The sequence below is a fragment of the Pseudonaja textilis genome, chromosome 3, assembly GCF_049901715.1.
Source record: "Pseudonaja textilis isolate UNSWEBS1 chromosome 3, rPseTex1.2, whole genome shotgun sequence".
NCBI classification, from domain to species: Eukaryota; Metazoa; Chordata; class Lepidosauria; order Squamata; family Elapidae; genus Pseudonaja; species Pseudonaja textilis.
In genome coordinates this window covers 52,012,865-52,035,845 of record NC_141992.1, presented here as the reverse complement: position 1 = coordinate 52,035,845, position 22,981 = coordinate 52,012,865, and the positions used below count along the sequence as shown (strand labels likewise).

General features: G+C 39.8%; 1 protein-coding gene across 3 annotated transcripts in view; it reads right to left on the bottom strand.

Moving 5' to 3' along the window:
• The window catches only part of CPNE5 (copine 5), a 128,719-nt gene that overhangs the window by 92,559 nt on the left and 13,179 nt on the right, over nt 1-22,981 (bottom strand). For 2 of the 3 annotated variants that reach the window (XM_026716917.2, XM_087929725.1), the window contains exon 2: nt 2,252-2,292. In XM_026716917.2, coding sequence (XP_026572702.1) covers nt 2,252-2,292 — 41 coding nt within the window. Of the gene's footprint in view, nt 1-2,247; nt 2,293-22,981 lie in introns of all 3 variants that reach the window. The other variant, XM_087929726.1, reaches the window with a different exon arrangement.

The following is a 22,981-nucleotide window of genomic DNA, read 5'->3' as shown; positions in this document are numbered from 1 at the left end:
AAATAGAATATAAATAAAAGGAATAATTAAACCAATAACCTTTGGGTTCTGGCCTTATTTTACTGTCCAAACCCATAAAGAGAAACCTCTGCTGTCCTTCCTGGGTTGGACCCTCCCTACAACACACATTTTTTTCCTTGCTTTCCCTTCTGTATAAGTAGCAATGAAGCAACTGCACTCTAAAGAAACACGGGAGAGGTTCTCATAAACTACCCTGTTTTCTTCCACTCAGAGGTGGATACTTCCTTCTATAAATCCAGGCCAAATCTCATGCTTTCATCAAAACGACAAAAGAGACAAGAGACCCAGTGTGGTCTAGTGGTTAAGCCATGAGCCTAGAAACAAGAAAAATGTGAGTTCTAGTCCCAATGTAGGCATGAAAAACAACAGGGTGACTTTGGGCCACTCATCCTCTCTTAGCCCAATTCCCTTCATAGGGTGGCTGTTGTGGGGAAAAAATAGGAGGACAAAGAATATTAGGTATGTTTGTGCCTCGAGTTATTTAAACAAATAATAAAGACAGGATAAAAAAGAAACACTACAAGACTGTATATGACATTTAAAAAAACACACAACTTGAATTGGGACACAGTGATGCCATTTTCATCATCTGATTTCCTTGTGGCTACCTCTGAAAAATCTACGCGACTAGGCCCTATGCTAAATGCAGAATCAAAGAACTATAGCTCCTTCATGATTTAGCACAGAAAACCAAACAAGACTTTTAAATTACCCAACAATGTATTTCACTAATGTACTTGGCTCACTTTCAATTGCTCCCCATTATTAAAGCATAGCAAAACATGTAAAAATGATTAAGGAGATTTTAATGAAGAGAAGCTGCCAGAGAGCAAATGATGTCCCACTAAGCTTTTTGTTTTCTAGGTTCTGCTGCTCATGTCTTTTATCTGCCGCAGGATCTACACACATTAGTTGTAACCTCAGTGCTAATCAAAGGAACTAGAACTTCACAAGGGGAATCCGCAATAATGTGCCACAGTGCAAAATGTTACTGTTCAGAAATCTAGACTGTCACGATAGCTTCCACATCTTTTCCAAGATACTCCACAATATCCTACTATGCTAATTACATTCTAAGACCACAAAGTTTGGCTAATCTTTACTGCAGAGGTGGGGAACTCTGGCCCCTTTATGACTTATGGACTTTAACTCCCAGAATTTCTGAACCAGCATGGCTGACTCAGGAACTCTGGGTGCTGAAGTCCACAAGTCATGAAAGGGCCATTGTTCCCCAGATTGGCTTTAGTGGGTTGTCTCCTTTCCAGTGGTGGGATTCAAATTTTTTTTACTACCAGTTCTGTGACTGTGACTTGGTGGGTATGGCAGGCAGTGGTGGGATTCAAATTTTTTTACTACTGGTTCTGTGGGCGTGGCTTGGTAGGCATGGTAGGGAAAGGATACTGTAAAATCTCCATTCCCTCCCCACTCCTGGGGGAAGGTTACTGCAAAATCCATTCCCTCTAACCTGCTTTCCAGCTCTGTTCTCCTGTGCAGGGCAACAAAAGAAGACCCAGCCAATCAGCTGGACTTGGGAGGCAGAGAATAGATGGGGGTGGGGCCAGTCAGAGGTGGTATTTGCCAGTTCTCTGAACTACTCAAAATTTCCACTACCGGTTCTCCAGAACTGGTCAGAACCTGCTGAATGTTATATATACAGTATAATCTATGCTGGGTTTAATAATTGCTATGTAGGAATGAATATCTACCTTTCAGAGCTTTTTCTGTTTAATACAAAGGAGAAACTCACTCTGTCTCTGCTCATTTTATACATTCAAAGCAAGTCACCTGACTAGTGAAAACAGAAATCATCCACATACTTAATACATTTCTCTGTGTTTATTAACATGAATTTCTTGACCAACATGATTATGTTGTATAAATATGTGAGAGCATGAGGTCATTCGGATTATAAAGATGTAAGAATGAAAGTTTAAAGCCAATAAGACATTTTAAATTGGTGAATATTTTACACCAGGAATTATTTAAATTCTGTGATTAGCAAATCCCAGTAATTACAATTATGTATTATGCTTCCCAGATTTAAATGAATGATTCTTAAAATATTTAATTTGGCTTTTACTTTGCCTTAAGATTGTAATTTGCATATATTCGCAATATAGAACTTGACAGATCCATAAATTGGGGACAAGAAATTTCATGAACAAAGCCCAAATAGTATAATCAAAACTCATCTTGAAGAAAAGTGAAGGTTCATGCAACACTTACGTACATGGGTCAGACTTGGAGAATGTATCTTTATCCAAAAGATTCCTGCGGGGTGGGGGAGGAAAAAATAGAAAGGATTATTTAGGACCTGAATAGATGAGTTTTCAGTTGAAAACTGAAAAAACCCTCCCTAGCTGCTTTTTTTCCACCGATTCTCAACTATTTTTTTAAAATAATAATATTAACTGTTTGTTTTTCAAGCAATTATATATAACCTCTAATCTTTGAGCTCTGTTGAAATTGCCAAAGCAACTATCAGAAGTAACCTAGATAATTAGAGCTGCAGAATCAGACCATATAAATAAATACACCAAAGACAAAGGAGACTGGGTTTCTCAGACAAAGTCTCATTCAAACAAGGTGTCTTTTTGCTTACAATGAGTCAGTAGCCATCCTGACTCAGCAGGCAAGTCTACAGGCTAAGAATATTTGATTGCCCAAGGAAATACTCCAAACCAGGGGTGTCAAACTCATGGCCCGTGGGCCGGATGCATCACATGCTGGCCCCACCCCTGCCCGGTTTAGCAAAAGGGAAAGAAGTCCCGATAGATCATGTGACAACACTGTGAGGCCGTGAGTTTGACACCCCTGCTCCAAATCATAGTTACCATGCTTGGTATATAGAAGAACTGTATTTGTAACAGAATGGCTATTTCTAGCTTATATGCTGCCTAACATTAGCCAAGCATTTTCTCATTCACTATTGCTTATGAACATGTTTTCTCTCTTCAGAAAAAAAATACTTCCTTGCAATCTATTCAGTGCTTCATATTATCTCTCAGGGCCAGTTTAATCAACTTCCCTTAACTGGCACTTTTCAGATAAGCTGGAATACAGCTCTAATAATTTCAATTAGTATTGCCTTTGCCCGTTATGGCCAGGGAAGAAGAAAGTTGAAATCTAACACACCTGCAGAACACCAATTCAAACTATGGCCAAAGTATAGGCATCAATACTAAAGCACATGCAAATGAACCCAACTGGAGGAAATATCATTAACGTAATATTAAAATAGTTGCTTTGCAAAATGAGCCAGCACTGAAAGCACATTAGTTAAGATGTCTGATTTCCTTTCTGCTTTAGCTATTATTCTCTAAAAGAAATTGTCAAGGAATTATTCCAAATTTCACTATAATTTAGAAACCATTAATTCATCCTTAATGGAAATTCACATGTCTCAATCTTCAAAATGTTTATTCCTGACCTTCTAGAACCCACACAAAATTTTAATCATTCTGAACCAATATGCTTAGTAATCATTCAAGAATAGTTTAAGCAACAGCTTCAGATAGTGTTGCCTTTAATAATTCTATAAGTAGTAGAAAAAGAAAGAATTATCTAGCCAGGTAAGAAATTATGTTGCTTTGGCACTTTGCACCAGTGTTACTACTGCCCAATTCACACTGTCCTTTTCACAGCAGATTCACAAATTTTTGATGGCTAAAAATGGACTATATATTTTCACAAGTTATACCTTGATAACTGATGATGTAAAAAATGTTAAAGTTGTTTCTTTCTTTAAAACTTAGGGGGCATTTTTATTCTCTGCCAGGTGGTGTAATCTTTCTTAAAGTTGTCATAAATCTCACAATTCTAAAATTTTGTCTCAGGAAACTTTCTAATAACTTTATTTCCTTCAAGAATGTGCCTGTTATAAAAATTCTAATAACAAGTATGGCAACTTTTCTAAGAGCTGCCAGGCACTTTGCAGTGCTGAATATAGTCTGAAAACATCAAAATAAGACATAATAGTGTCTTATTGTAATGTTTTCAGGCTATATTCAGCAGTGTAAGTGCTGGACAGCTCTTAAAGTTACAGTACTCATTACTGGGATTTATATTTGAAAATAGGCAAATTCTTGAAGGAAGTAAAGATCATAAAAGTGTATAGGATTCTTTGCTGATGTGGTTAAATTTTAGATTCTGCACTAATGGCATATTGTGCCATCAATGAATAGCAGAAATAATGAAGGATTAGAAAGAGCTTAATAGCATTCCAGTTTCAGAGCCAGGCCTTTCAATAGCTTATCTTTTAAGCGCACAAGAACACCAATTAAATGTAAGATGATACACATACTGAATGCAGAGGGAGTTTGTTTCAACTCCTTGGCACACTTCTTTCTAGAAGAAATCTTTCACTACTTTAAAGACCAAAAAAAACCCTTCAGGGATCACAGCAGGTCAGGCATTTGGGCAAGGGAGGAGGCAGCTCTGAGTCAAAAGAACTGGGTAGATCAGTAACCCGGGCACTCAAATAAGACTTATCCGTTTCCTATGTGATTCCCACTAGGGGAGTCTTCCTCAGTGTGGTAATCTCAAAGAGCTTTGGGAATACAGTTCCCAGGATTTATAGCCAGCATGGCTGAAATCCTGGGAGTTGTAATTTCAACTCTTCTAGAAGACACTGTGGTGATGAAATCCAAGGCAAGGTGGGAATGCAGAAGGCAGTAGAAGATGCATCAGTCATATTGGGGAGATTAATATTCAGATTCAGGTACAAGAAAGTGAGTCACTCATTATTATTCATTCTTAAGACTCAAATATTTAGCATCCAGAGAATAATTATTTATCTTCTTCTTTTAGGATGTGATACCCAGCTATTAACCAAGAAAACCTTCCTCCTCTTTTTATTTTTTTTTTAAATAAAATCATAATCAAGGGAGTGGGGGGAAGTCCCCTTGGGATTCTGGAGAAGCTGACTCTCCAGGAGTGCAAATAGAAGAGAGCAGACTAGAAAGGTTAGGTCTGCATATCTCTATGCGTGTATGCATGGTGTGTGTGTGTATGTGAAGAGCTATGAAGGATGTCCCAGAACTTATTGTAGAGAATAGAACTCATCTTTGAGCTTTCATGCTTAAGCTACACATTTGATCTGCAAGCAAAGAGTATAGATAGTATAAAGAAGGAGCATGATTTCTAAGTAATGCCCCAGATACTCTTTTCCACATGACCCCTGGCATTCTCTGGAGTGATTGAAGATAGGGGACCTTGTGGGTCAGACACTTAAAACAGCTCTGCTTTTCCCCCTGGAGAATCCCAGGACTTTCAATTATAATTCGCTTTCATTGAACAGGATGCCCTATCCCATACTGACAAGCTGCACTCACTGCTTGGGTATTATGAACTGAAACAGGAAAATGTGTGTAGGCAGCTGCTATGTATTATTCGAATGACCCACAAATCAAGAGAAAGGCACAAATCAAGAGGGGAAAAAAATAAATAAGCCATGCTGCTTCGCTTCTGCATTAATATAGCTACTTTACAAGCAGATTTTTAAATACCAGAAAGTGTGGGGCGAAGAGCGGCACTGGAAAAAGAAATCCAAATAAATACAAAGGATGAAAATTTAGACATATAATAATTTCATTATTAGGAGATCCATTTGTTCTACTGTTATTAATGTTGGTTTAATAATCTCATCACTGCCAGCCCTACTACTGAACAGAATGAGACACTGCATTTGTCAGACTTAACACTCAGGCTTGGCAGGAAACCACAGATTTCTAGACCCTTAGCTCAGTTCTTGGCTAGAGTTGACAGAAGCCTTCAAGACACAGCACAACTAGTTTAGAATTTTTATTGCAGACAAGAAGAAGAGGAAGAGGAAGAGGAAGAGGAAGAGGAAGGAGAAGAAGAAGAAGAAGAAGAAGAAGAAGAAGAAGAAGAAGAAGAAGAAGAAGAAGAAGAAGAAGAAGAAGAAGAAGCAGCCTTAACACAAGAGTTCATTGTTTATAGTACATCAAGAATTCAGAGCCTTTATAAACCTATGCTAGGACATTTTAATATTTCTTCTTTCTGGCTTTCCAAGATAATGGACAGTTGGCAGGTCCCTGAATGGTCTTTGGCACCTGATTTGAGGGTCATTAACATAATAGAAACTGGTCATGTAATGTTTTATGCTATCAAGGAAGAGATTTTCTGCTGAGCTTACAAAATTCCCTTACAGGCCTTAAGCACTTTGAGCAATCATTTTCTCTTCTGTCTCTGGCAGTAAAATATTTTAGGCTAGTGCTGCTGTCTAGAGATCTTTTTTATCCTGATGGTTCTTGGAAAGTTCAGAATTCTACTATGAAGTTCCCCATCCCATTTCTTACCAGTTTGGTCACATTATACCACAATATGCCTTAAACCAGGCTACCAGATTTGGGCTGTAAAATTTCAGACGACCACCAGATAGTAGCAAAGAGACATAGAAAGTTCTAATGCTTTGTTGCAACCTAATGGTTATCCATACTTTGTAGCCCTGGTCTGCAACCCTATCTAAGTTTTAACCTCAATGGAAAACCACTGAGCTAGGTTTTCCTCTTCTACCCCCATGAATATTCATAGCTTTTAAAAACACACTACTGCTCCCTAGTCATTTTCATTATTTAAAAGCATGCTTGGTGCATTCCTTCCAACCTTACCATTTATTACAAAAAAGGTGATGATCTGATGAAGTTAAAATCCTGAAAAAAGTTCATTCCACCCCAATGCTATTTCATTTTATCTTCTTTGCTTCCTCCACTCTCATCCTCCTTAAAGCATCCTGTGCTTTTTAATCCTAATGTCTGTAGTGGCCCACATATCTTTGTTTACATGCAACCATTATAAGATTGGGCATATGATCTGAAGACATTATTAGTAACATCATGGGCTCTGTATAATGAATCCCATTAGATGGAATTTTAAATTTAAAAACCTGGGAAGAAAAAGAGAGTGATGGGAAATGACATCAAGAAGGGCAGCATTTCAGCAATCATGTAACAAAAACACAGCCAAGTAACCACAGCAAAGAAACTTTTTCTCGAAGCTGGAAAAAAATGAACACAAACTTGGGTAAGTCATTTTGGCTCAGATTTAATTATCTTTAAGGTCAACTTTAAAAACAATTTGAATGAATGTTTAATTTAAAAAGTCCCTCATATGTTTATAAAATTGTCTGAAATTTTATAGCTTACGTTTTGCCGAGTAAATTACACATATGCACCTATGGGACACTAAGAAACTAGCTGGAAGGATCTGCTTCCCATGAACCTCCAGTGCCATCCCTGGTAGAAATTGCTTGGGAATCCTGGGAGTTGGAACCACAACACTGCAGGCCAGACATGTAGAAAGGAGCAGGGCTTTAGTTACACAGTCATGGTTGCCAGTGTCACTTTTTAAAATTTTCCCCTGAAGACATACCCCTGTGGGGAAGGCCGCAGCTATACAGGTTTCTTATAGCACTGTAATAGGGTTGCATAAATACTCTCCTGAAAAGCAGTGAGCTCTGAATACATTTTGTATTTATCACACTATTCAAGAACATCACAGCCTGTAATTAGCATCTTACATTTCTCAGTCTTCTATTTGCAGACCATAACAGTGGGATACTCCAGCAACCCTTGGTTTCCAACTCAGTTTCATGTCTCTTGTTTTCTGCTTAACTTTGCATTCTGAGAAAGTGCAGGCTGGTACCCTGATAAAAGTATCTTCCCAAGATAATCAGTTTTTGCTCTGCCTGCAATATTGCTTAAATCTCAGTATAATTGCCTATTTCTCGTTGGTTAACTCAAGACCCTTCAACCCATCAAATACCTTCTGTTTTGTTATAAACAAAATACCTCATCCAGCTTTTCAATTTTCTGACAGCAAGTGCAGGAGAAAGAGTTGTTTCATTCTCCCCCATTGCTTTCCACATTTCTAAGGGGAGTCAGTGTTGCTTTGCTAATTGCTTTATTATTCATTCTGGGTGTTTACTCCTTGTCATTTTTAAAACTCATGCTTCTATGTCCATGTTAATGAATAAGCAAAGACAGAACTGGTAGGATGTGCTTCCTTCAAAAATGGCTCTAGAATAGTTGTTTCTCGACATAACAAGACCTCCACTCAGGTAACCTGATTACTTTCCTTTTCCACCATGTTGCAAACTCAGGATTGGTTCCGGGGAGGGCAGGCTTTGAGCTGATCTAGCAAGCCGTCCTTTATGTTCTTAAATTTATTCAAATAATATTAAAAATGGCAAACAATAGTAGCCATGTTGTACATGAGAAAAACAATTCAAAATCCACAAAAGTGGTACATTTATTATTTCTAAAGCACTGCAGCCCTTTGACTGTCAGGAATTTTTATCTAGTCAAATACTGTAGTTGGAGGAAGGGATTTGGACAATGTAACTGAACAATTTAAAATAAAAGGAAATGTTTGTAAGCTTTCCGTTTTTGGAAATAGAAAATGTAGCTGTTAAATCAGAATTACAGGACCATCTTCCCCCAGTATCCTAATAATACTGCCGTGCCTCAAGTAAAGCAGACTCCATGGGCAGGAAACTCAGAAACATTCCCTTTCAGATGTGGTTCGGTTCCTCTGGAATAATTGCTTCCAGACATCAGAGTGGTCCCTTCTCAGCAGGCTTTTCAAAAATCTGTAAAACCGTGACTGTTTCATCAAGCCATAGAAAATGGAATGCTACTGCTCCTCACTCTGGTGAAGAGTAGGGTTTTCATTTTTGGTCCATTCCCATTCTTTTCCTTTCTTCTTTGTTTTTTTTTTCTATCGATGTGTTCTATCAATATTATTTATATGTTTAGTTGTTTGTTTTTAATCTGAATATGGAAATTGTATGACATTCCAAGTTGGCTTTAAGTCTGTAAACAAATAAAATCAGTTCTGTTAGCTTTGAAAGTTGACCCAGAAAATCTGATTCTGCAGAGGTTTTTTAAAAAAATTACACTAGCTAACTAGTTTAGAGACACATTGTGCATACGGAGTTTGTATTGGTGCCACGCAGACATCATCATTCCAAAAGTAGATTTGCCAACCAAAAAGAGAGCATATGGAAAGACAAATAGAGCTGAGCAACTGAGCAGACAAACCATTCAGGCAAGACTTAACCATTTGTCTTCTCATTTGTAGCCAATAAATATTAACTAAAAACATGGTGGGTCTCCCCCGTCCCCTTCAAACTGTTTGTATATCACAAAGAATCAACAGTAAAAATTCCATGCAAATTTTTGTGACAAGTCACTTCTGTAAGTAAAAAAAAAAAAGAACTTCAGCAAGACTTTATAGTTCTTTCCTCCTTGCCATAAATATTGTTTACTTCACTTATTACACGTAATGGCTATTATATGCAATTGTGGCTTCGTATAATGAGTGACTATAATCACATAATAACTTTATCCCTGCACATAATTTTATCCCTGATACGTTTCCAACCTCTTTTCCTATCTTTAAATCAATAGAATATCAAAATTGGGAAGTTAAAAAGGAGGAAAAACTGAAATTTGGCTACAAAATAAAAACAAATCATGATTTTGTTCCTCTATATGACTGACTTTGGCTTGGTTTTGGCTTAGTCAATAAAACATGCTAAATTAGGTTAGGCCTTTGGTGATATATGAATGAGTGCCACTTCACACATTTCAAAATTCAGACATGACAGTGAATTTTATGTTGAAATGTTCAGCAAATGTACATGTTTTATAAATATAAAATATACAACTTGCTTGCCCTGAGACTCTATAATCATAGTCCACTCATACTTTTTAATACCATCATTTGTTAGACTCTCTATATAATTTCTCCACATGAAACAGTTCCTGATCCTCATTCATCAATCTGCAATTGGGTTTTATAATTTAATCCAATGGGAAATTTAGAAAAACAGTTCAAAATATGGCTGTTTTAAGGGGGAGCCCTCCAGTTTTTCCTGCAATGTTGTCTCTCCTTTAAGAGAAAAATGGGAGGCTTCAACAGACCCTTTCCTTGCTATGCATGATGAAGCTGTAAATCCTCTCTCTGCAAGTTGCCAAAAGTTCCGCAGAAACATTACAATTAATTGCAGATGAATCACAGCTCAGAGGTAGAGGTCCTGATTTACAGCTTTAGCATCCATGTTCAGTCAATGGCATCTCCACTTAGAACTGAAAAGACTCACTGCTCTAAAACCTTGGTTGCTGGCTGTGACTGTAAATAAAACTCTAATGGAACTATTCAACTAACACCAGAAAGGCAGCTAGTCTGTAACTGACTACAAGTAAGTCAAGAACAGCCTTAGCCTGCTCAGACAATACAGGTTACTAGATTAAAATTAATTTGAACTTCATCTAATTCCCAGCTGGGAAGCAGACCTAGATAATGTTAGCTAAGCAGCATTGGATCTTGTTGGTGCTTGGATGAGAGACCCCAGAAGATCCTGGTGAAGAAATGGGGGAAATGGTCTAGATTAGAAGAAGGAAATAAATACTCTTTCTGTCTTATTTTCATTAAAACTATCAGGAGTTGGGCTTGACTCAAATGACATAACGATTTTAATAAAGGCATGTGTGTATATTTATTAGATAGATAGATGAGAGAAAGAGATGGGGGAGAGAGGGAGAGAGATAGGGAAGGAGAGGGAGAAAGATTTGGAAAAGAAATGAAGAACAATATTTGATTCAGGAGGAATGATCACAAGAATAATAAAGTACAAGCTAGGGATATTCCTCAGTCACAGGATTAATTTTCACTTTGACAAACTGAGAATGATGACTGAGTCCAGGAAAGTTTCCATTTCATCTCATCCTGTAAAAGCCACAGAAGAAAAATGTAACATTAATTCATCCCCAACTTTCCATGAGAAAGAGGCCACCATCAAGAGCCATGAATTCAGAATTCAGAAGGACTCACCAGAGACTCACCAGAGAAACAATATTATGGGATTGTTCTACAGCTGATATCAAATAGATAATAGCTGTATTGCAGCCATTCAGTCCCGTAACATACATCAGACAAAGCTACAATCTAATCTTGGAAAGATATGAAATAATAAAAAAATAACATTCAGATTGCAAATGCTAAACTAAATACTGCAAATTCTTCCAGGACCCATAACAATTTTGTAATCACATCCATGGTAATGAGGCTATTTTTAATGAAGAAACAGAATAAATAGGAACAGAAAATACCATTATGATGTATTATGATGAGCAACTGTGATGTGGCTGAATATTAATATAACATCTAAATAAAGAAAAGCATTGGTTTTGCCATGCCATATCTACCTAATTGCCCCTTTGTCCCTGAAAACATTGAACAGTTACTCGCTACAATCTAATCTTGGAAAGATATGAAATAATAAAAAAATAACATTCAGATTGCAAATGCAGTAAACAAAAGTATAAAGTTATTAATTTTAGGCCAAGCAAAACTGACATTTACTCTTAGAACTGGAATCTGTGGTCATTCAGAAGCTCTAAACTATAGTTCCCAGTAGCCATAAGCAACATGGCCAGTAAGGAGACATGGTGGAAATTATAGTTCAGGAACATCTAGAATAGGGCTGTCAAACTCACAGCCTGCAGAGCAGATGGGCCATGCCCATGCCTGGTTTAGCAAAGGGGAGGAAAGTCCTGATATGTCATGTGACACCGCTGTGCCAATGTGAGTTTGACACCCCTCATCTAGAAGATCACAAGCTTATTCTCCAAGCCTATTTAATTACATCAACCTGTTCTTCCTCAAGAAATCCATCAGGCTCTGAACATGTAGGTTGCCTGTAGAAGCCATAATTTAATTTAATTAATGTAAGTATTGACCAACTCCAGAATTGCTTCTATGGGGCTCACAACATAATAAAGAAAATGAATAATATAATTGAACCAAATAGAGTAAAGAAGAGCGAAAACAATTGCTTTCACTGCTGACTTCTAGACTAGTTGAAACCTCCAGCTGAACTTCAAGCGAAGTCCCATATACAGCACAATGCAGTAGTTGACCTTTGAGGTGCTTAGGGCATGAAAAAGGAATGTATATCTGAAGGGTATCCCGATCCAAGAAAGGATGCAACTAGTGCATTGAGTAAGAGCTCAAGTTAGAACAATGAGTCCAAGAAGACCCCCAGATTGTACACCACCCTGAATAAAGAAGTGCAACCCCACTGAAAGTTAAATTTAGAACTTTCCCAGAACTAGGTGACATTAATATCTACAGCTACCCAGTCTTAGTGAGATTTAGATGATTCCTCCCCATTCAGGTTTGTAAGCACTGGGATAAGTCCTTCACAGCTGCATTCAGCTGGTTTGGTATCATAAGATATAACTAATTAACATCATCTTGATACTGAACCATCAGGTATTCCCACCCAGTATTTCATGTAGATGTTGAAGAGGAATAAAGAGAGCATTAAGCCCTGTGGAATACCACAGAAGAGGGACCTAGAGAGTGACTTTTCTATCCTCAACCATCACTAACTCAAACTGAACCTGAAGAAACCATTGCAAGATGTTGTCCTCAATTTCCAATTGCCCACTCTAGAAGGAATACTGTGGTTGGTGGTATTGAAAGCAGCTGAGAAATCAAGAAGCACATCACCTCCATCCCAGCTTTGCCAAAGGTCATCAACAAGCATAACATGGGTAAAAGAATGGAGATATAAGGGAAGATGAGAGTATTGCTGGCATGAAGATTTAAAAAGAAACTTACACTTTAAAGGTTTTTGCTAATGACCTTGTGATTATTTTGGAAGATCCTCTGGAAGGAATAGAAATATTAATGGAAAAAATATGGACTTGGCGGTATTAGCTGGCTTTAAAATTAATAACCAAAAGACAAAGGTATTAGTAAGGAATATGAATATCAAAAAACCAAATGGAATTGACATTGAAATGGTTTTAACATTGAGAAAAGGTTAAATACTTTGGTATTACTATGACTAATATGAATTGCATGTTATACCAGAATAATTATGTTAAGACATGGAATGAAATCAAGAACATGTTAACACAGGAGAAATTACAATTGTCATTGTTCTGTGATAAAAACGAATGTTTTGCTAAGAAAGAGTTTTTATTTCAAACAATACCTATAAATGACAACAGATGTACCATTTAAACAATGGCAGAAAGATATATCTAATTTTTAATGGCAAGTGGGGGAAACCAAGAGTTAAATATAAAATACTTCAACATGCAAAAGAACAAGGGCACAATCTGAGGTACAGAGGTTATCGTATAATAAAGTTAAAGTTAATGTAGATTTTAAGATTTATAATATTAGAAGTGCTACTATATTAAGAATATGGAACAGATATAAATCCAGACTGTGCCTGAAAATACTTTTATGGGTTTCAGCATTTTACAAGAAAGAAACAGTAGGTAAAGAAAAATGTTTATTTTCTCAAGAATTGCTAAAACTAGTAAATGGTGAAAAAAATGAACTTACGATTTATGGTCTTGAATATTAGAAAAGATAACTCATGGAAAGAAGGAAACTTCGATGTAATCTTAGAGAAAGAGAGATGGTAGACAACGATAGCATGGGCAAAGATTTTTGGTTATATAATAGCACTTGATGACTGGAAGAAACTACGGGATAGAAATTGTAAAGTAACAATGTCAACCGCATACAAAGAGAATTTATACAAAATGTTTTATAGATGGCATTATGCGCCAAGAAGGTTGGCAAAGATGTTTAAAGATAAATCAGCGAAATGTTGGAAATGCCGCCAAACACCTGGCACATATTACTATATGTGGTGGACATGTGATGAAGCTAAAATATATTGAACAAAAATATGCTCATGGTTGGAAGAGATGATACAACAACATATTGATTTAAAACTAGAAATATTCCTGCTGGGGATCTTACCTGAAATTTATAGCAAAGAAAATGTATATTTGATTATTCATGTGATAACTGCAGCGAGAACTGCATTTGCTCAAAACTGGAAAAAGGAACAGACTCCTACCGAAGGAAATGAGATTAGGAAAATACTAGAATGTGCAGAAATGAATAGGGTAACACTTGCAATTAAAGAAAGAGAGCAAACTGAATATTACAAGGTATGGGAATTATTCTATCAATGGCTAGAGAAAAAAATATGAAAGCTAGATTTAATTAATGGATTAGCCAAGAAGGACAATAGATATTTTTAACAGAAATAAATAAGCTAAGAAGAAAGATAAAGAGATAGTGATATTAAGTACAATAAGTATAATAAGGTAAGACTAGAGCAGTGGTTCCCAAAGTGGGTGGTACCACACCCTGGGGGGCGGTGGGATGCCTTAGGGGGGTGCTAAGAGGCAAGGGGGCTGGCAGGGGGGCACTAAGAGGTGGCAGGGGGTGTTCGAGGTGCCGGCCCCGCAGGCTCACTGACTGCTGGCCACGCAGCCCATTAATTGTTTCATTGCTCTGTAGCCGGCACCTCAAATGTGGAACTTGCGCGGCAAGCCTTGCAAAGCCTGGGGGGAGAGGTGGGAGGTGGTGGAAAGGGGGCGCCTTAGCTTGCAGGCTGCCCTCCTCAATGGAAGTGGCGGAGGCATGCCAGAAGGCCCGAAAGCAAAACCCTCCCACGGCACACAGTGGAAGGGGTGGGTGGTCGGCGTTAGGGCCCCCTTCCCCAGAGGAGAACAAGGGAATGTGCAGCGGCCACTCGGCCTCCGCCTCTCCAACCGGCCGGGCTTGCGCACAGGATGCAGGTGGGTGCAGCTGCAGCTCTCCAAGGCACGTGGCTCAGTTCGGTTCGGCTCTACATGGCCGGCCTGGACCTAGAACTTAGCCTCCCTCTGCAGCCCAGTTCTTCTGACCGAGCCTGTGCTTGCTTGCTTGATTTCCAAGCGATCTTTCCCTCCGCCTCCCCTCTACCGCAGGGTTACAAGATCGCAGCTTGGCTCTGCGGCCAAACTTGTCAAAATACAGCCAAATTCGGCCAAATTATTTTCTCTCACGGCCAAATTTTTTTATGCAATATAACATGAGGATATATTATTTTTTGTTTTTTTAACTGTTTTTAAATAATCAAATCATAAAAAATAGTCTTTATTCGACAATGTGATGTGACGTCATGGGAATTTCTGCGTTTCTTTACTCACATCCAGGCTAGGCAGCTCACTTCAAATAACCGCTACTACCGTTTGGAAAGCTCAGGGCCAAATGCAGTGATCCGATGCAATTCTGAACTTTAACCACTGGGCCACTTAATCAAACTAGCCCAACACAAGAATAAGATTGTGTATCCCAGAATAAAATATTTTCTAGGGTTAGGTCTTTTGAATTACTATCCTGACATGTTATCCAGTTTCAGGAAAAGATTATGAAACCCAAACTCTGTTTCTTCTTATATAATGACAGCATAAAAGAAAGGATATAAATTCAAAACTATCTGAACTGAGCATATATTCCAAAATAGAAAAATACAGAACAACATACTTGGAAGAAGATTTAGAAATAAGGCTTGAGGGGGGAAGAAACACCCCAGAGGAAAAAAAAAAGAGAGGAGCACCCTCCCCCCGTCGCTCCATTGCTGCAAAGCAGCTGTTAGGCTCCCACTGCAGCAAACCAGAACACTTCCGCATTCAACATTCAAGGAGTGGGCAGGGCGAGAAAAAGACCCTGCCCCGCAAGCAAGGAAGTGCACCGAACTCGTGTGCGCTCTCCCGGAGGGGGAGGGGGAAGGAGGAGGACCGTTGAGGGGATGTCACATGCTGCGGGCGGAGGAGCCTTGCAGCGCTGATTGGTCCCCTTTGGAGCCAAGGGGGGCAGAGTCCAGGGGCCGGCACTGTCACAGCCGTTTCTCACTCCCTCCGCCCTTGCCCGCCCCTTCTTTCCAAGTCACGTGCCCGACACCTGGCAGAGGCCCTTGTTTATAAACTTTTTCCTCGGGGGGGGGGGGGTCAAGGACAATCTGACAGTCATTTTCATGCGGATATATTGTATTGAAAACCGGTATTCGGCCAAAATTTCAATTTCATGGCCAAGCAACTTTCATACGGCCAAATTTCCGGCCAAATATATTTGGCCAAAGACATGATTTTTTTCACGGCCAAACAGATTTCTATACAGCCAGATTTCTCGAATTTGCCCGGAAAAACTGCCAGATGGCAACCCTGCTCCGCCGGTCTGGGCTGCTTCCACATGCCTTCCTCCTCCCGGGCGGAGCGTAAAGATGGGCGGAGTGCTTTCCTGAAGTTGGGAGTCTCTGAGCGTGGGCAGAGCACCTCCCCTTGCTTGGCCCAATGGAAGTAGACCTTGGGTTGTAGCAAAGAGGGTGAAGTCAGCTGCATCGCTGCCCCAGGGAGGTTGGCATTGCAAAATTGGATGCCAAAGAAGGAACTGGGACAGGGGACTGGAGAAGGGGCAGAGGGGCAGCTGCATTAAGGAGCAGGAAGATCTTAGCCATGGTTTATTGACTAAGCCGGAATCAAACAGCATGCTAAACTCTAACCAGAATGGCTGGGTTGATATATTCAGCTCATGTTTCTCAACCTTGGCAACTTGTGTGGACTTCAATTCCCACTCTGGCTTTGCTCTACTTTCCCAAAGTGCCACCACTGTCCCATTCTTTCTGTCTGTCTGTCTGTCTCTGTCTGCCTATACATACATACATACAAAAGATCTGCCTGTCTTCCTGCCTACCTACCGACCTGCCTGCCTGCCTTCTTTCTGTCTACCTGTCTACCTACCTATCTACCAATATAGATCTATCTATCTATCTATCTATCTATCTCTGCATATCTATTGATGTATCCATCCATCCATCCATCCATCCAAAAGTTCTGTCTGCCTGCCTTCCTGCCTACCTACCTGCCTGCCTGCCTGTCTTACTACCTACCTACCCACCTACCTACCTATCTACCAATATAGATCTATCTACCTACCTACCTATCTACCAATCTACCTACCTATCCATACATTCATCCAAAGGTTCTGCCTGCCTACCTGCCTTACCTACCTACCTACCTACCTACCTATCCATCTACCTACCCGTCTCTGTCTGTCTCTCTCTCTCTATCCATCCATCCATCCATGTTTGAAGCGCCAGCTGCGCAGGCATATCGGGAAAGTAGAGCAAAGCCAGTCTGGGAGGGAGGGGGAGACAGACAGAGAGAAAGAGAGAGAGACCTGATGCATCAGATTGAAATGAGGCCTAGTTTAGACTGAGTCCCTTTTCCACATTGAAACATCTTTGCCAGCACATTGAAAACTCTTTGGCTTCTATTAAAGGTTTTGTGGACGAAACACGGTCAAGTCTATCAGGAAGCTCTCACATTTTGTTGAGCCTTTAAACAGGTTCCATTGGACCAGATCTCCACCCTAAAAATTACTCTTCCCCAATGTATTAGAGTGCCAATTCTGAAGAAGGCAAAACCAAAATGTACTGGTAAATTACAAGGAGAACACACGCACACACACACACTCCCTTCTAACCCTGCTGGAGCAGGTGATTGGACTAGAATAGATTTCTTCCATCCCCCGCTCTTCCTTTGTCCCTTTTTCTTTGTTTCCCTTTTCTCTTTCTTTTCTTCCTTCTCTCTTTCTCTCTCTCAGGCTCACCCCATTGACTTGAGCAGGTCCCTCCAGGTGCAGCGGGCTCAATGGGGTGGGCCTGCAGGGCTGGCACCTAGAACGCGGCAGTGGTAGCACATTTGAAAAGTAGAGCAAAGCCAGAGGTTAGTAATTTTTGCTGCAAAGAATCACAAAAGCTTCTGGGTTGTGCACAAGAAGGGATACACATGTCAATGCAATTCAGCAACGTAAAATAAAGAGATACAAATAAAACAAATCAACAAGAATCGGCAAAGCATCTGTGATTCGATTTTATTCATTACTAGAATCTAATCAGAGATGCTTTGCCGATTCTAGTCCAATGACCTGCTCCAGCAGGGTTAGAAGGGTTAGAAGGGAGTGTGTGTGTATGTGTGTGCATGGCTGTCAAAGCTCCAAAAACAGGTCAAGTATCTGTGGGGAGGCCAGTCATAAATTAGAACACTTGCTAAACAACCGGCCATTAAGTGATGACCTCTTGCTTGCCACTCACCTGGCCACGCCCACCCAGTCACATGACCACCAAACCACACCTACCCAGTCATTTGACCAGCAAGCCATGCCCAGCCAGTCACCAGACCAGCAAGCTACACCCTCAAATTATGCCACGCCCACAGAAGTTTGAATCCCACTCCTGGGTGGGGGGCACCGAGGATGAGTTTGTAGCACCAAGGGGGCAGTGGACTGAAAAAGTTTGGGAACCACTGGACTAGAGAATAATACTATGTAATTAATATGACTGTAAACATTAACTGTATTGCAGAAGATATTTGTATCCAGATGACCAAATGGAATAAGATATGTTTGTAATAAAAATAAAATTAAAAATTTATTAAAGCGGGGGGGGGGGAGAGGGAGAGATGGTAAAATTTAAATGCATTTATAACTGCTGTCAAAAAGATCAGTTGCTTCTTTATTTCTTTTTCTATTTTCTTTCTTATTCAAATTCTTTATTCCCCCCCCCCCAATATTTGTATTGTTTTTAATCTTATTAAAAATTTATTCAATGAAAATTACATTTGAAGAAGACTATTTGATCCAAGCTTGGCCTCTTGAAAAAGGGATGTATCACTGGCTCTTTCAAGGCCAGAGGCATGGTTCCAACCTCAAAGAGGCCGACACCACCACAGCACACGCGGACGCACAGGTCATCTTCCTGGCTCCTTTCATGATTCACCTGTATCCAATAAACAGGTGGCCAAGCTTGCAGCATAGATAATTCATCCCAGATCAGACCATAAGATTGCGTCTCAGGCACCTCACCTGGATCTGCCCAGTCTGAGTCCAGCTTGGAGCAGACCTGAGCAATGTTATCCATTAAATATCCAAAATAATCTTCACAACAGCCGTGCAGAGTGTTCTAGGCGTGGTCACTGATTAGTAGGGATGGGATCACCCTAAATAAGGTTGTTGTACTGCTATCAGTGAGCCACTGTCAAGGGCAGAGAAATACTGTTTTTTTTAAAGATTTGTTTAAATCCCACCTTCATGACTTTTCTAAATAACTAAAGGCAGTGAACATACCATATACTCTTCCCTCCTCTTATTTTGTCCAGAACAGTGGTCGCCAACCAGTGGGCTGGGGACCACTGGTGGTCCCTGAGAAAATTCTGGTGGTCAACAAAGAAATGTCACCCCCAAAGAACTCACCCCAAAGTAATTAATCCAGGCTTCACGGAAACACAAGGCTGCGCCACCCACATGACCAGCGGGAACACAAGGCTTGTGTCACTTGCATTGTGAACAACACGAGGTAGTGAGGGAAGGCAGGAAAGAGCGGAGGGGGGAACTTGCCTCACTCACTCCACACGCCTCGCTTGGCCACCAGGATGCTTCTTTCCACTTCTTTCTTCTGCTTTTGGCTGCACTCAGGGAAAGCAGCAAAAGTCTTTCTCTCCCCCAAACTCGGCCAGAAATGAGTCTTTAGGATTCTGCAAGGCATCCTGCTCCAAGAGCCATTCTGGCGGAGTTTGGAGGAGAGAAAGGAGGCTTCTGCTGCTTCTGCTGCTTTCCTTGCATGAACCCCAAAGTCTCTCTCTCTCTCTCTCTCTCTCTCTCTCCCTGAGAACGGAACTGGAGACGGTATCCTGTGATCCCAAATAAAGAATGATCAACCGGTAGAAAAACAGGGTGGGAATTTTCCTGCAGACTTCTGGGGGGATTTTCCCAGGGTCTCTGATGCTTTCTGCAGAGACCCTGGGAAAACATCAGCAAGCCACCATCAGTCAAAATTCATATTAGTGGTCCGTGGGATTTAAAATTATGAGTTTGGTGGTCCCTGAGGTCCAAAAGGTTGGCAACCCCTGGTCCAGAACATCTCTATGAGACGGCTTGGGCTGAGAGAAAGTGACTGATCCAAATTTACCCATCTGGCTTACATACCTAAGGCAGGACTAAAGCTCAGTTTCCTGGTTTCTAGCCTGGTGCCTTAACTACTAAACTAAACTGATTTTGCTGCCCTTATTGCAATCAGGCATTTCCTAATATCATATTTAATGATACATAGTGACATCTTCGTGACATCTTTTGCCCTCCCCACCTTTCCACAGCTGTCCATGGCTACATTTATCATCCTCTGTACTGTCTTTACAAGGCCACAAAATGGATTAAATGAAAAGGGATTGTCTCTGACCACCTAAGATTGCAAGACTACCACAAAGCAAGACTTCCAAAATTCAAGTCTCCCAAATGTGACACTTACATTGTACTTTATTTCCTGGTTATCCTGAAAGCTTTTCAAGAAGCTTAAGCCCAAGAAATCCAGGATCTGTGATTAATCAAGATCATCAAATATATTCAGAAAACTAAAAATATTCTGGGGTGCAATTTCTTCTATGCAGCAAGGCAATTCTTATTTCTGCATTTATTAATGCTAAGCAACAAGAACCTTCCATCTCCTACTGTTTTTACAACTGAAATACTCTTCATTCTGGAATAGTAACTAAGCTATTAAAACACCAAGAAAACACATTTCAAGTTATATGTTTTGCCTTGGCTGCACATGTGGTCCTTGGCAATGGATGGAAGGGATTAGTATCTGTTGAAGAATGCAGAGGGGAAACTTGAATATCCTTGGGGAATTCTGTTTAAAGGCTGCTGATGCCAAAAAACTGACACAGAAATTAGCCCCTTCCTTTTAATATTTCCTTGTGTTAGAAAAAAAAAATCAGACTTCTGGCGTCTGTTTTTTGATTGTAAAGAGAAAGTAATTCCAAAGGCAGAGCCCTCATAACATGCTTGGCATTCTCAATTGCCCCAGGAAATCATAATCTGGGACATCCTCATAAGACAAATTGCCCTGCTTCCATCCAGATTCTTCTGTACTAAAGAGAAAGAAACGTAGACTGGGTAATTTGTCAAGCATCCCATAGGCATGCTAGGATCTCAACCCTTTGCTTCTATTCAGAAACCAAACAACTTGAAAGAGGACCGAAGCTGTGCTTATTACTCCCTCAAGGACTTCTTAGCTAATGAGTCTCTCCCTTTAGCCAAGCGCTTTCCCCTGGAACGGTGCCTTCAGCCTATCTGCATCTGTACTATGCAGTCCAGTATATGCTATGGCACGACAATATATTACATGGAATGATACATAAATGTAATGAAGACTGGAAGTCTTGGGAACAAAGGAAAAGTCATTAAAAAAGCAATGCAGAGGAGTTTCAGAAAAGGGTAAGCTTATGGAAAAACTGGGCACACTCTTTTAATTTTCCAGGATAACCCCCAACTAGCCCTCCATTAGTCTGGTCAAGGGTCTGTAGAGAAGCAGGAAAGCCCAATAAGCTGAAGCTCAAGACATGTGTTGTATGAGTGATGCGTGTATAAAGTACCACAACTACCTGTCCTTAAGCAAGATAAAGTTCAGGAGATCTTTCTTCCATTGTCAATCATTATGGATTCCTAAGATCTAGTAGGCTCTTCTTTTTCATCACCAGGCAAAACCATCTGCTAAGATCATTTCTTTGCTACACTAATAATTCCTTTGTGCTTTCCTTCTCCCTATGTGACCAAAGTACCTGTAATAAGCCTTCCATCCTTCCGAGGTGGGTAAAATGAAGACCCAAATTGTTGGGGGCAATATGCTGGCTCTGTAAAACCACTCAGAGAGGGCTGTAAAGCACTATAAAGTGGTATATAAGTCTAAGTGCTATTGCTATGAAACTTGTCAACTGGTAATAACAGTTGGTGACAAAATCAGATGCCTCTCTATATTTAATCCAAGTCTTACCCAAGAAGATTATACATAAAGTTCCAAGGGAAATATATACTTTGCTTGTTTCACAGAAATGCAACTGCACTGATTTCTATGGTTCTTGAAATGTCCAAAAATGAAACTCAGGTAACTTCTCAAAGTAGTGTCAGCCGTATAGGAGACCAGTTCAGGAAACAGACTCTACAAGAAATAATGAAACTTTGTTACTGATATAGGCTATAACAGGCTATAACTCTTGAAAGCTTGGAAGTATTCTTTTCCTCCTCTCTCTTGTAACAAAGAAAGTTAAGGTGAAGACAGCTTACAGGGATGCTGCAAAGATTAGAACTAGATAATGCATCTGAAGCGCTTTGAAATAAATATATCAGAAGACTTATGAATGTTAAACATCAAAACACCTCCTGACACCTCTCTTGAGGAAAAGAAAAGAAAATCAGAAAAAAATGAGCCATGCAAACTTTATGAAACTTCAACAAAGTGTTTTCTTTTTAAAGGTACTCTTCCAATTTAAAAATATAAATCTGAGCTGAAGAGAGTTTAATGAATTATGGAGACAGAAGATGTCTACATCTAATCCTGTATTTTAATACTGAAACATTTAACCCATAACTCCTCTCATAAACAAAAACGCAAGTCAATAAAAATGGCAAAAGCAGGCATTTAAACAGAGATGTTTGCTCTGCGCTTCCTTAACCTATTAAAAACAGCAAGAAATACAAACATGCACACACATAACTATAGTATATATTTCAGGTGCTCCTACAAAGTCTCATCAGAGCTTATCTTGTTCACAGAAATGTTCATGTACTTTGAGTATATAAAGAAGTAGGCACATGGAAAGATCTCTGTTCTGCATTGTATCTTATATAACATGGGAGGCTAGCCTTGTAAGCATTCCCTTGCCAGATCGCCATGTTCCCAGCAAGATGTCATCTAGAATTTCCAGGAATGTATAACCCAGACATGAAGATGTTGACTTTTTTGACTTATTTTACTTTCTTTCTCTCCTGAGGTCATCTAGGTTTTTGCATCCCATATTGGACAATCCTAATTAATTTGTTTTCCTTGTGATACTTACCAGTTCAGTACGGTTGCAGGATTTGGGTTTGGCTAGTCTAGAGAAAAGAAGGACTAGGGGGCACATGATAGCAGTATTCCAGTATTTGAGAGGCTGCCACAAAAAGGGGAAGATCGATTTATTTTCCAAAGCACCAGAAGGCAGGACAAGAAACAAGGGATGGAAACTAATCCAGGAGAAAA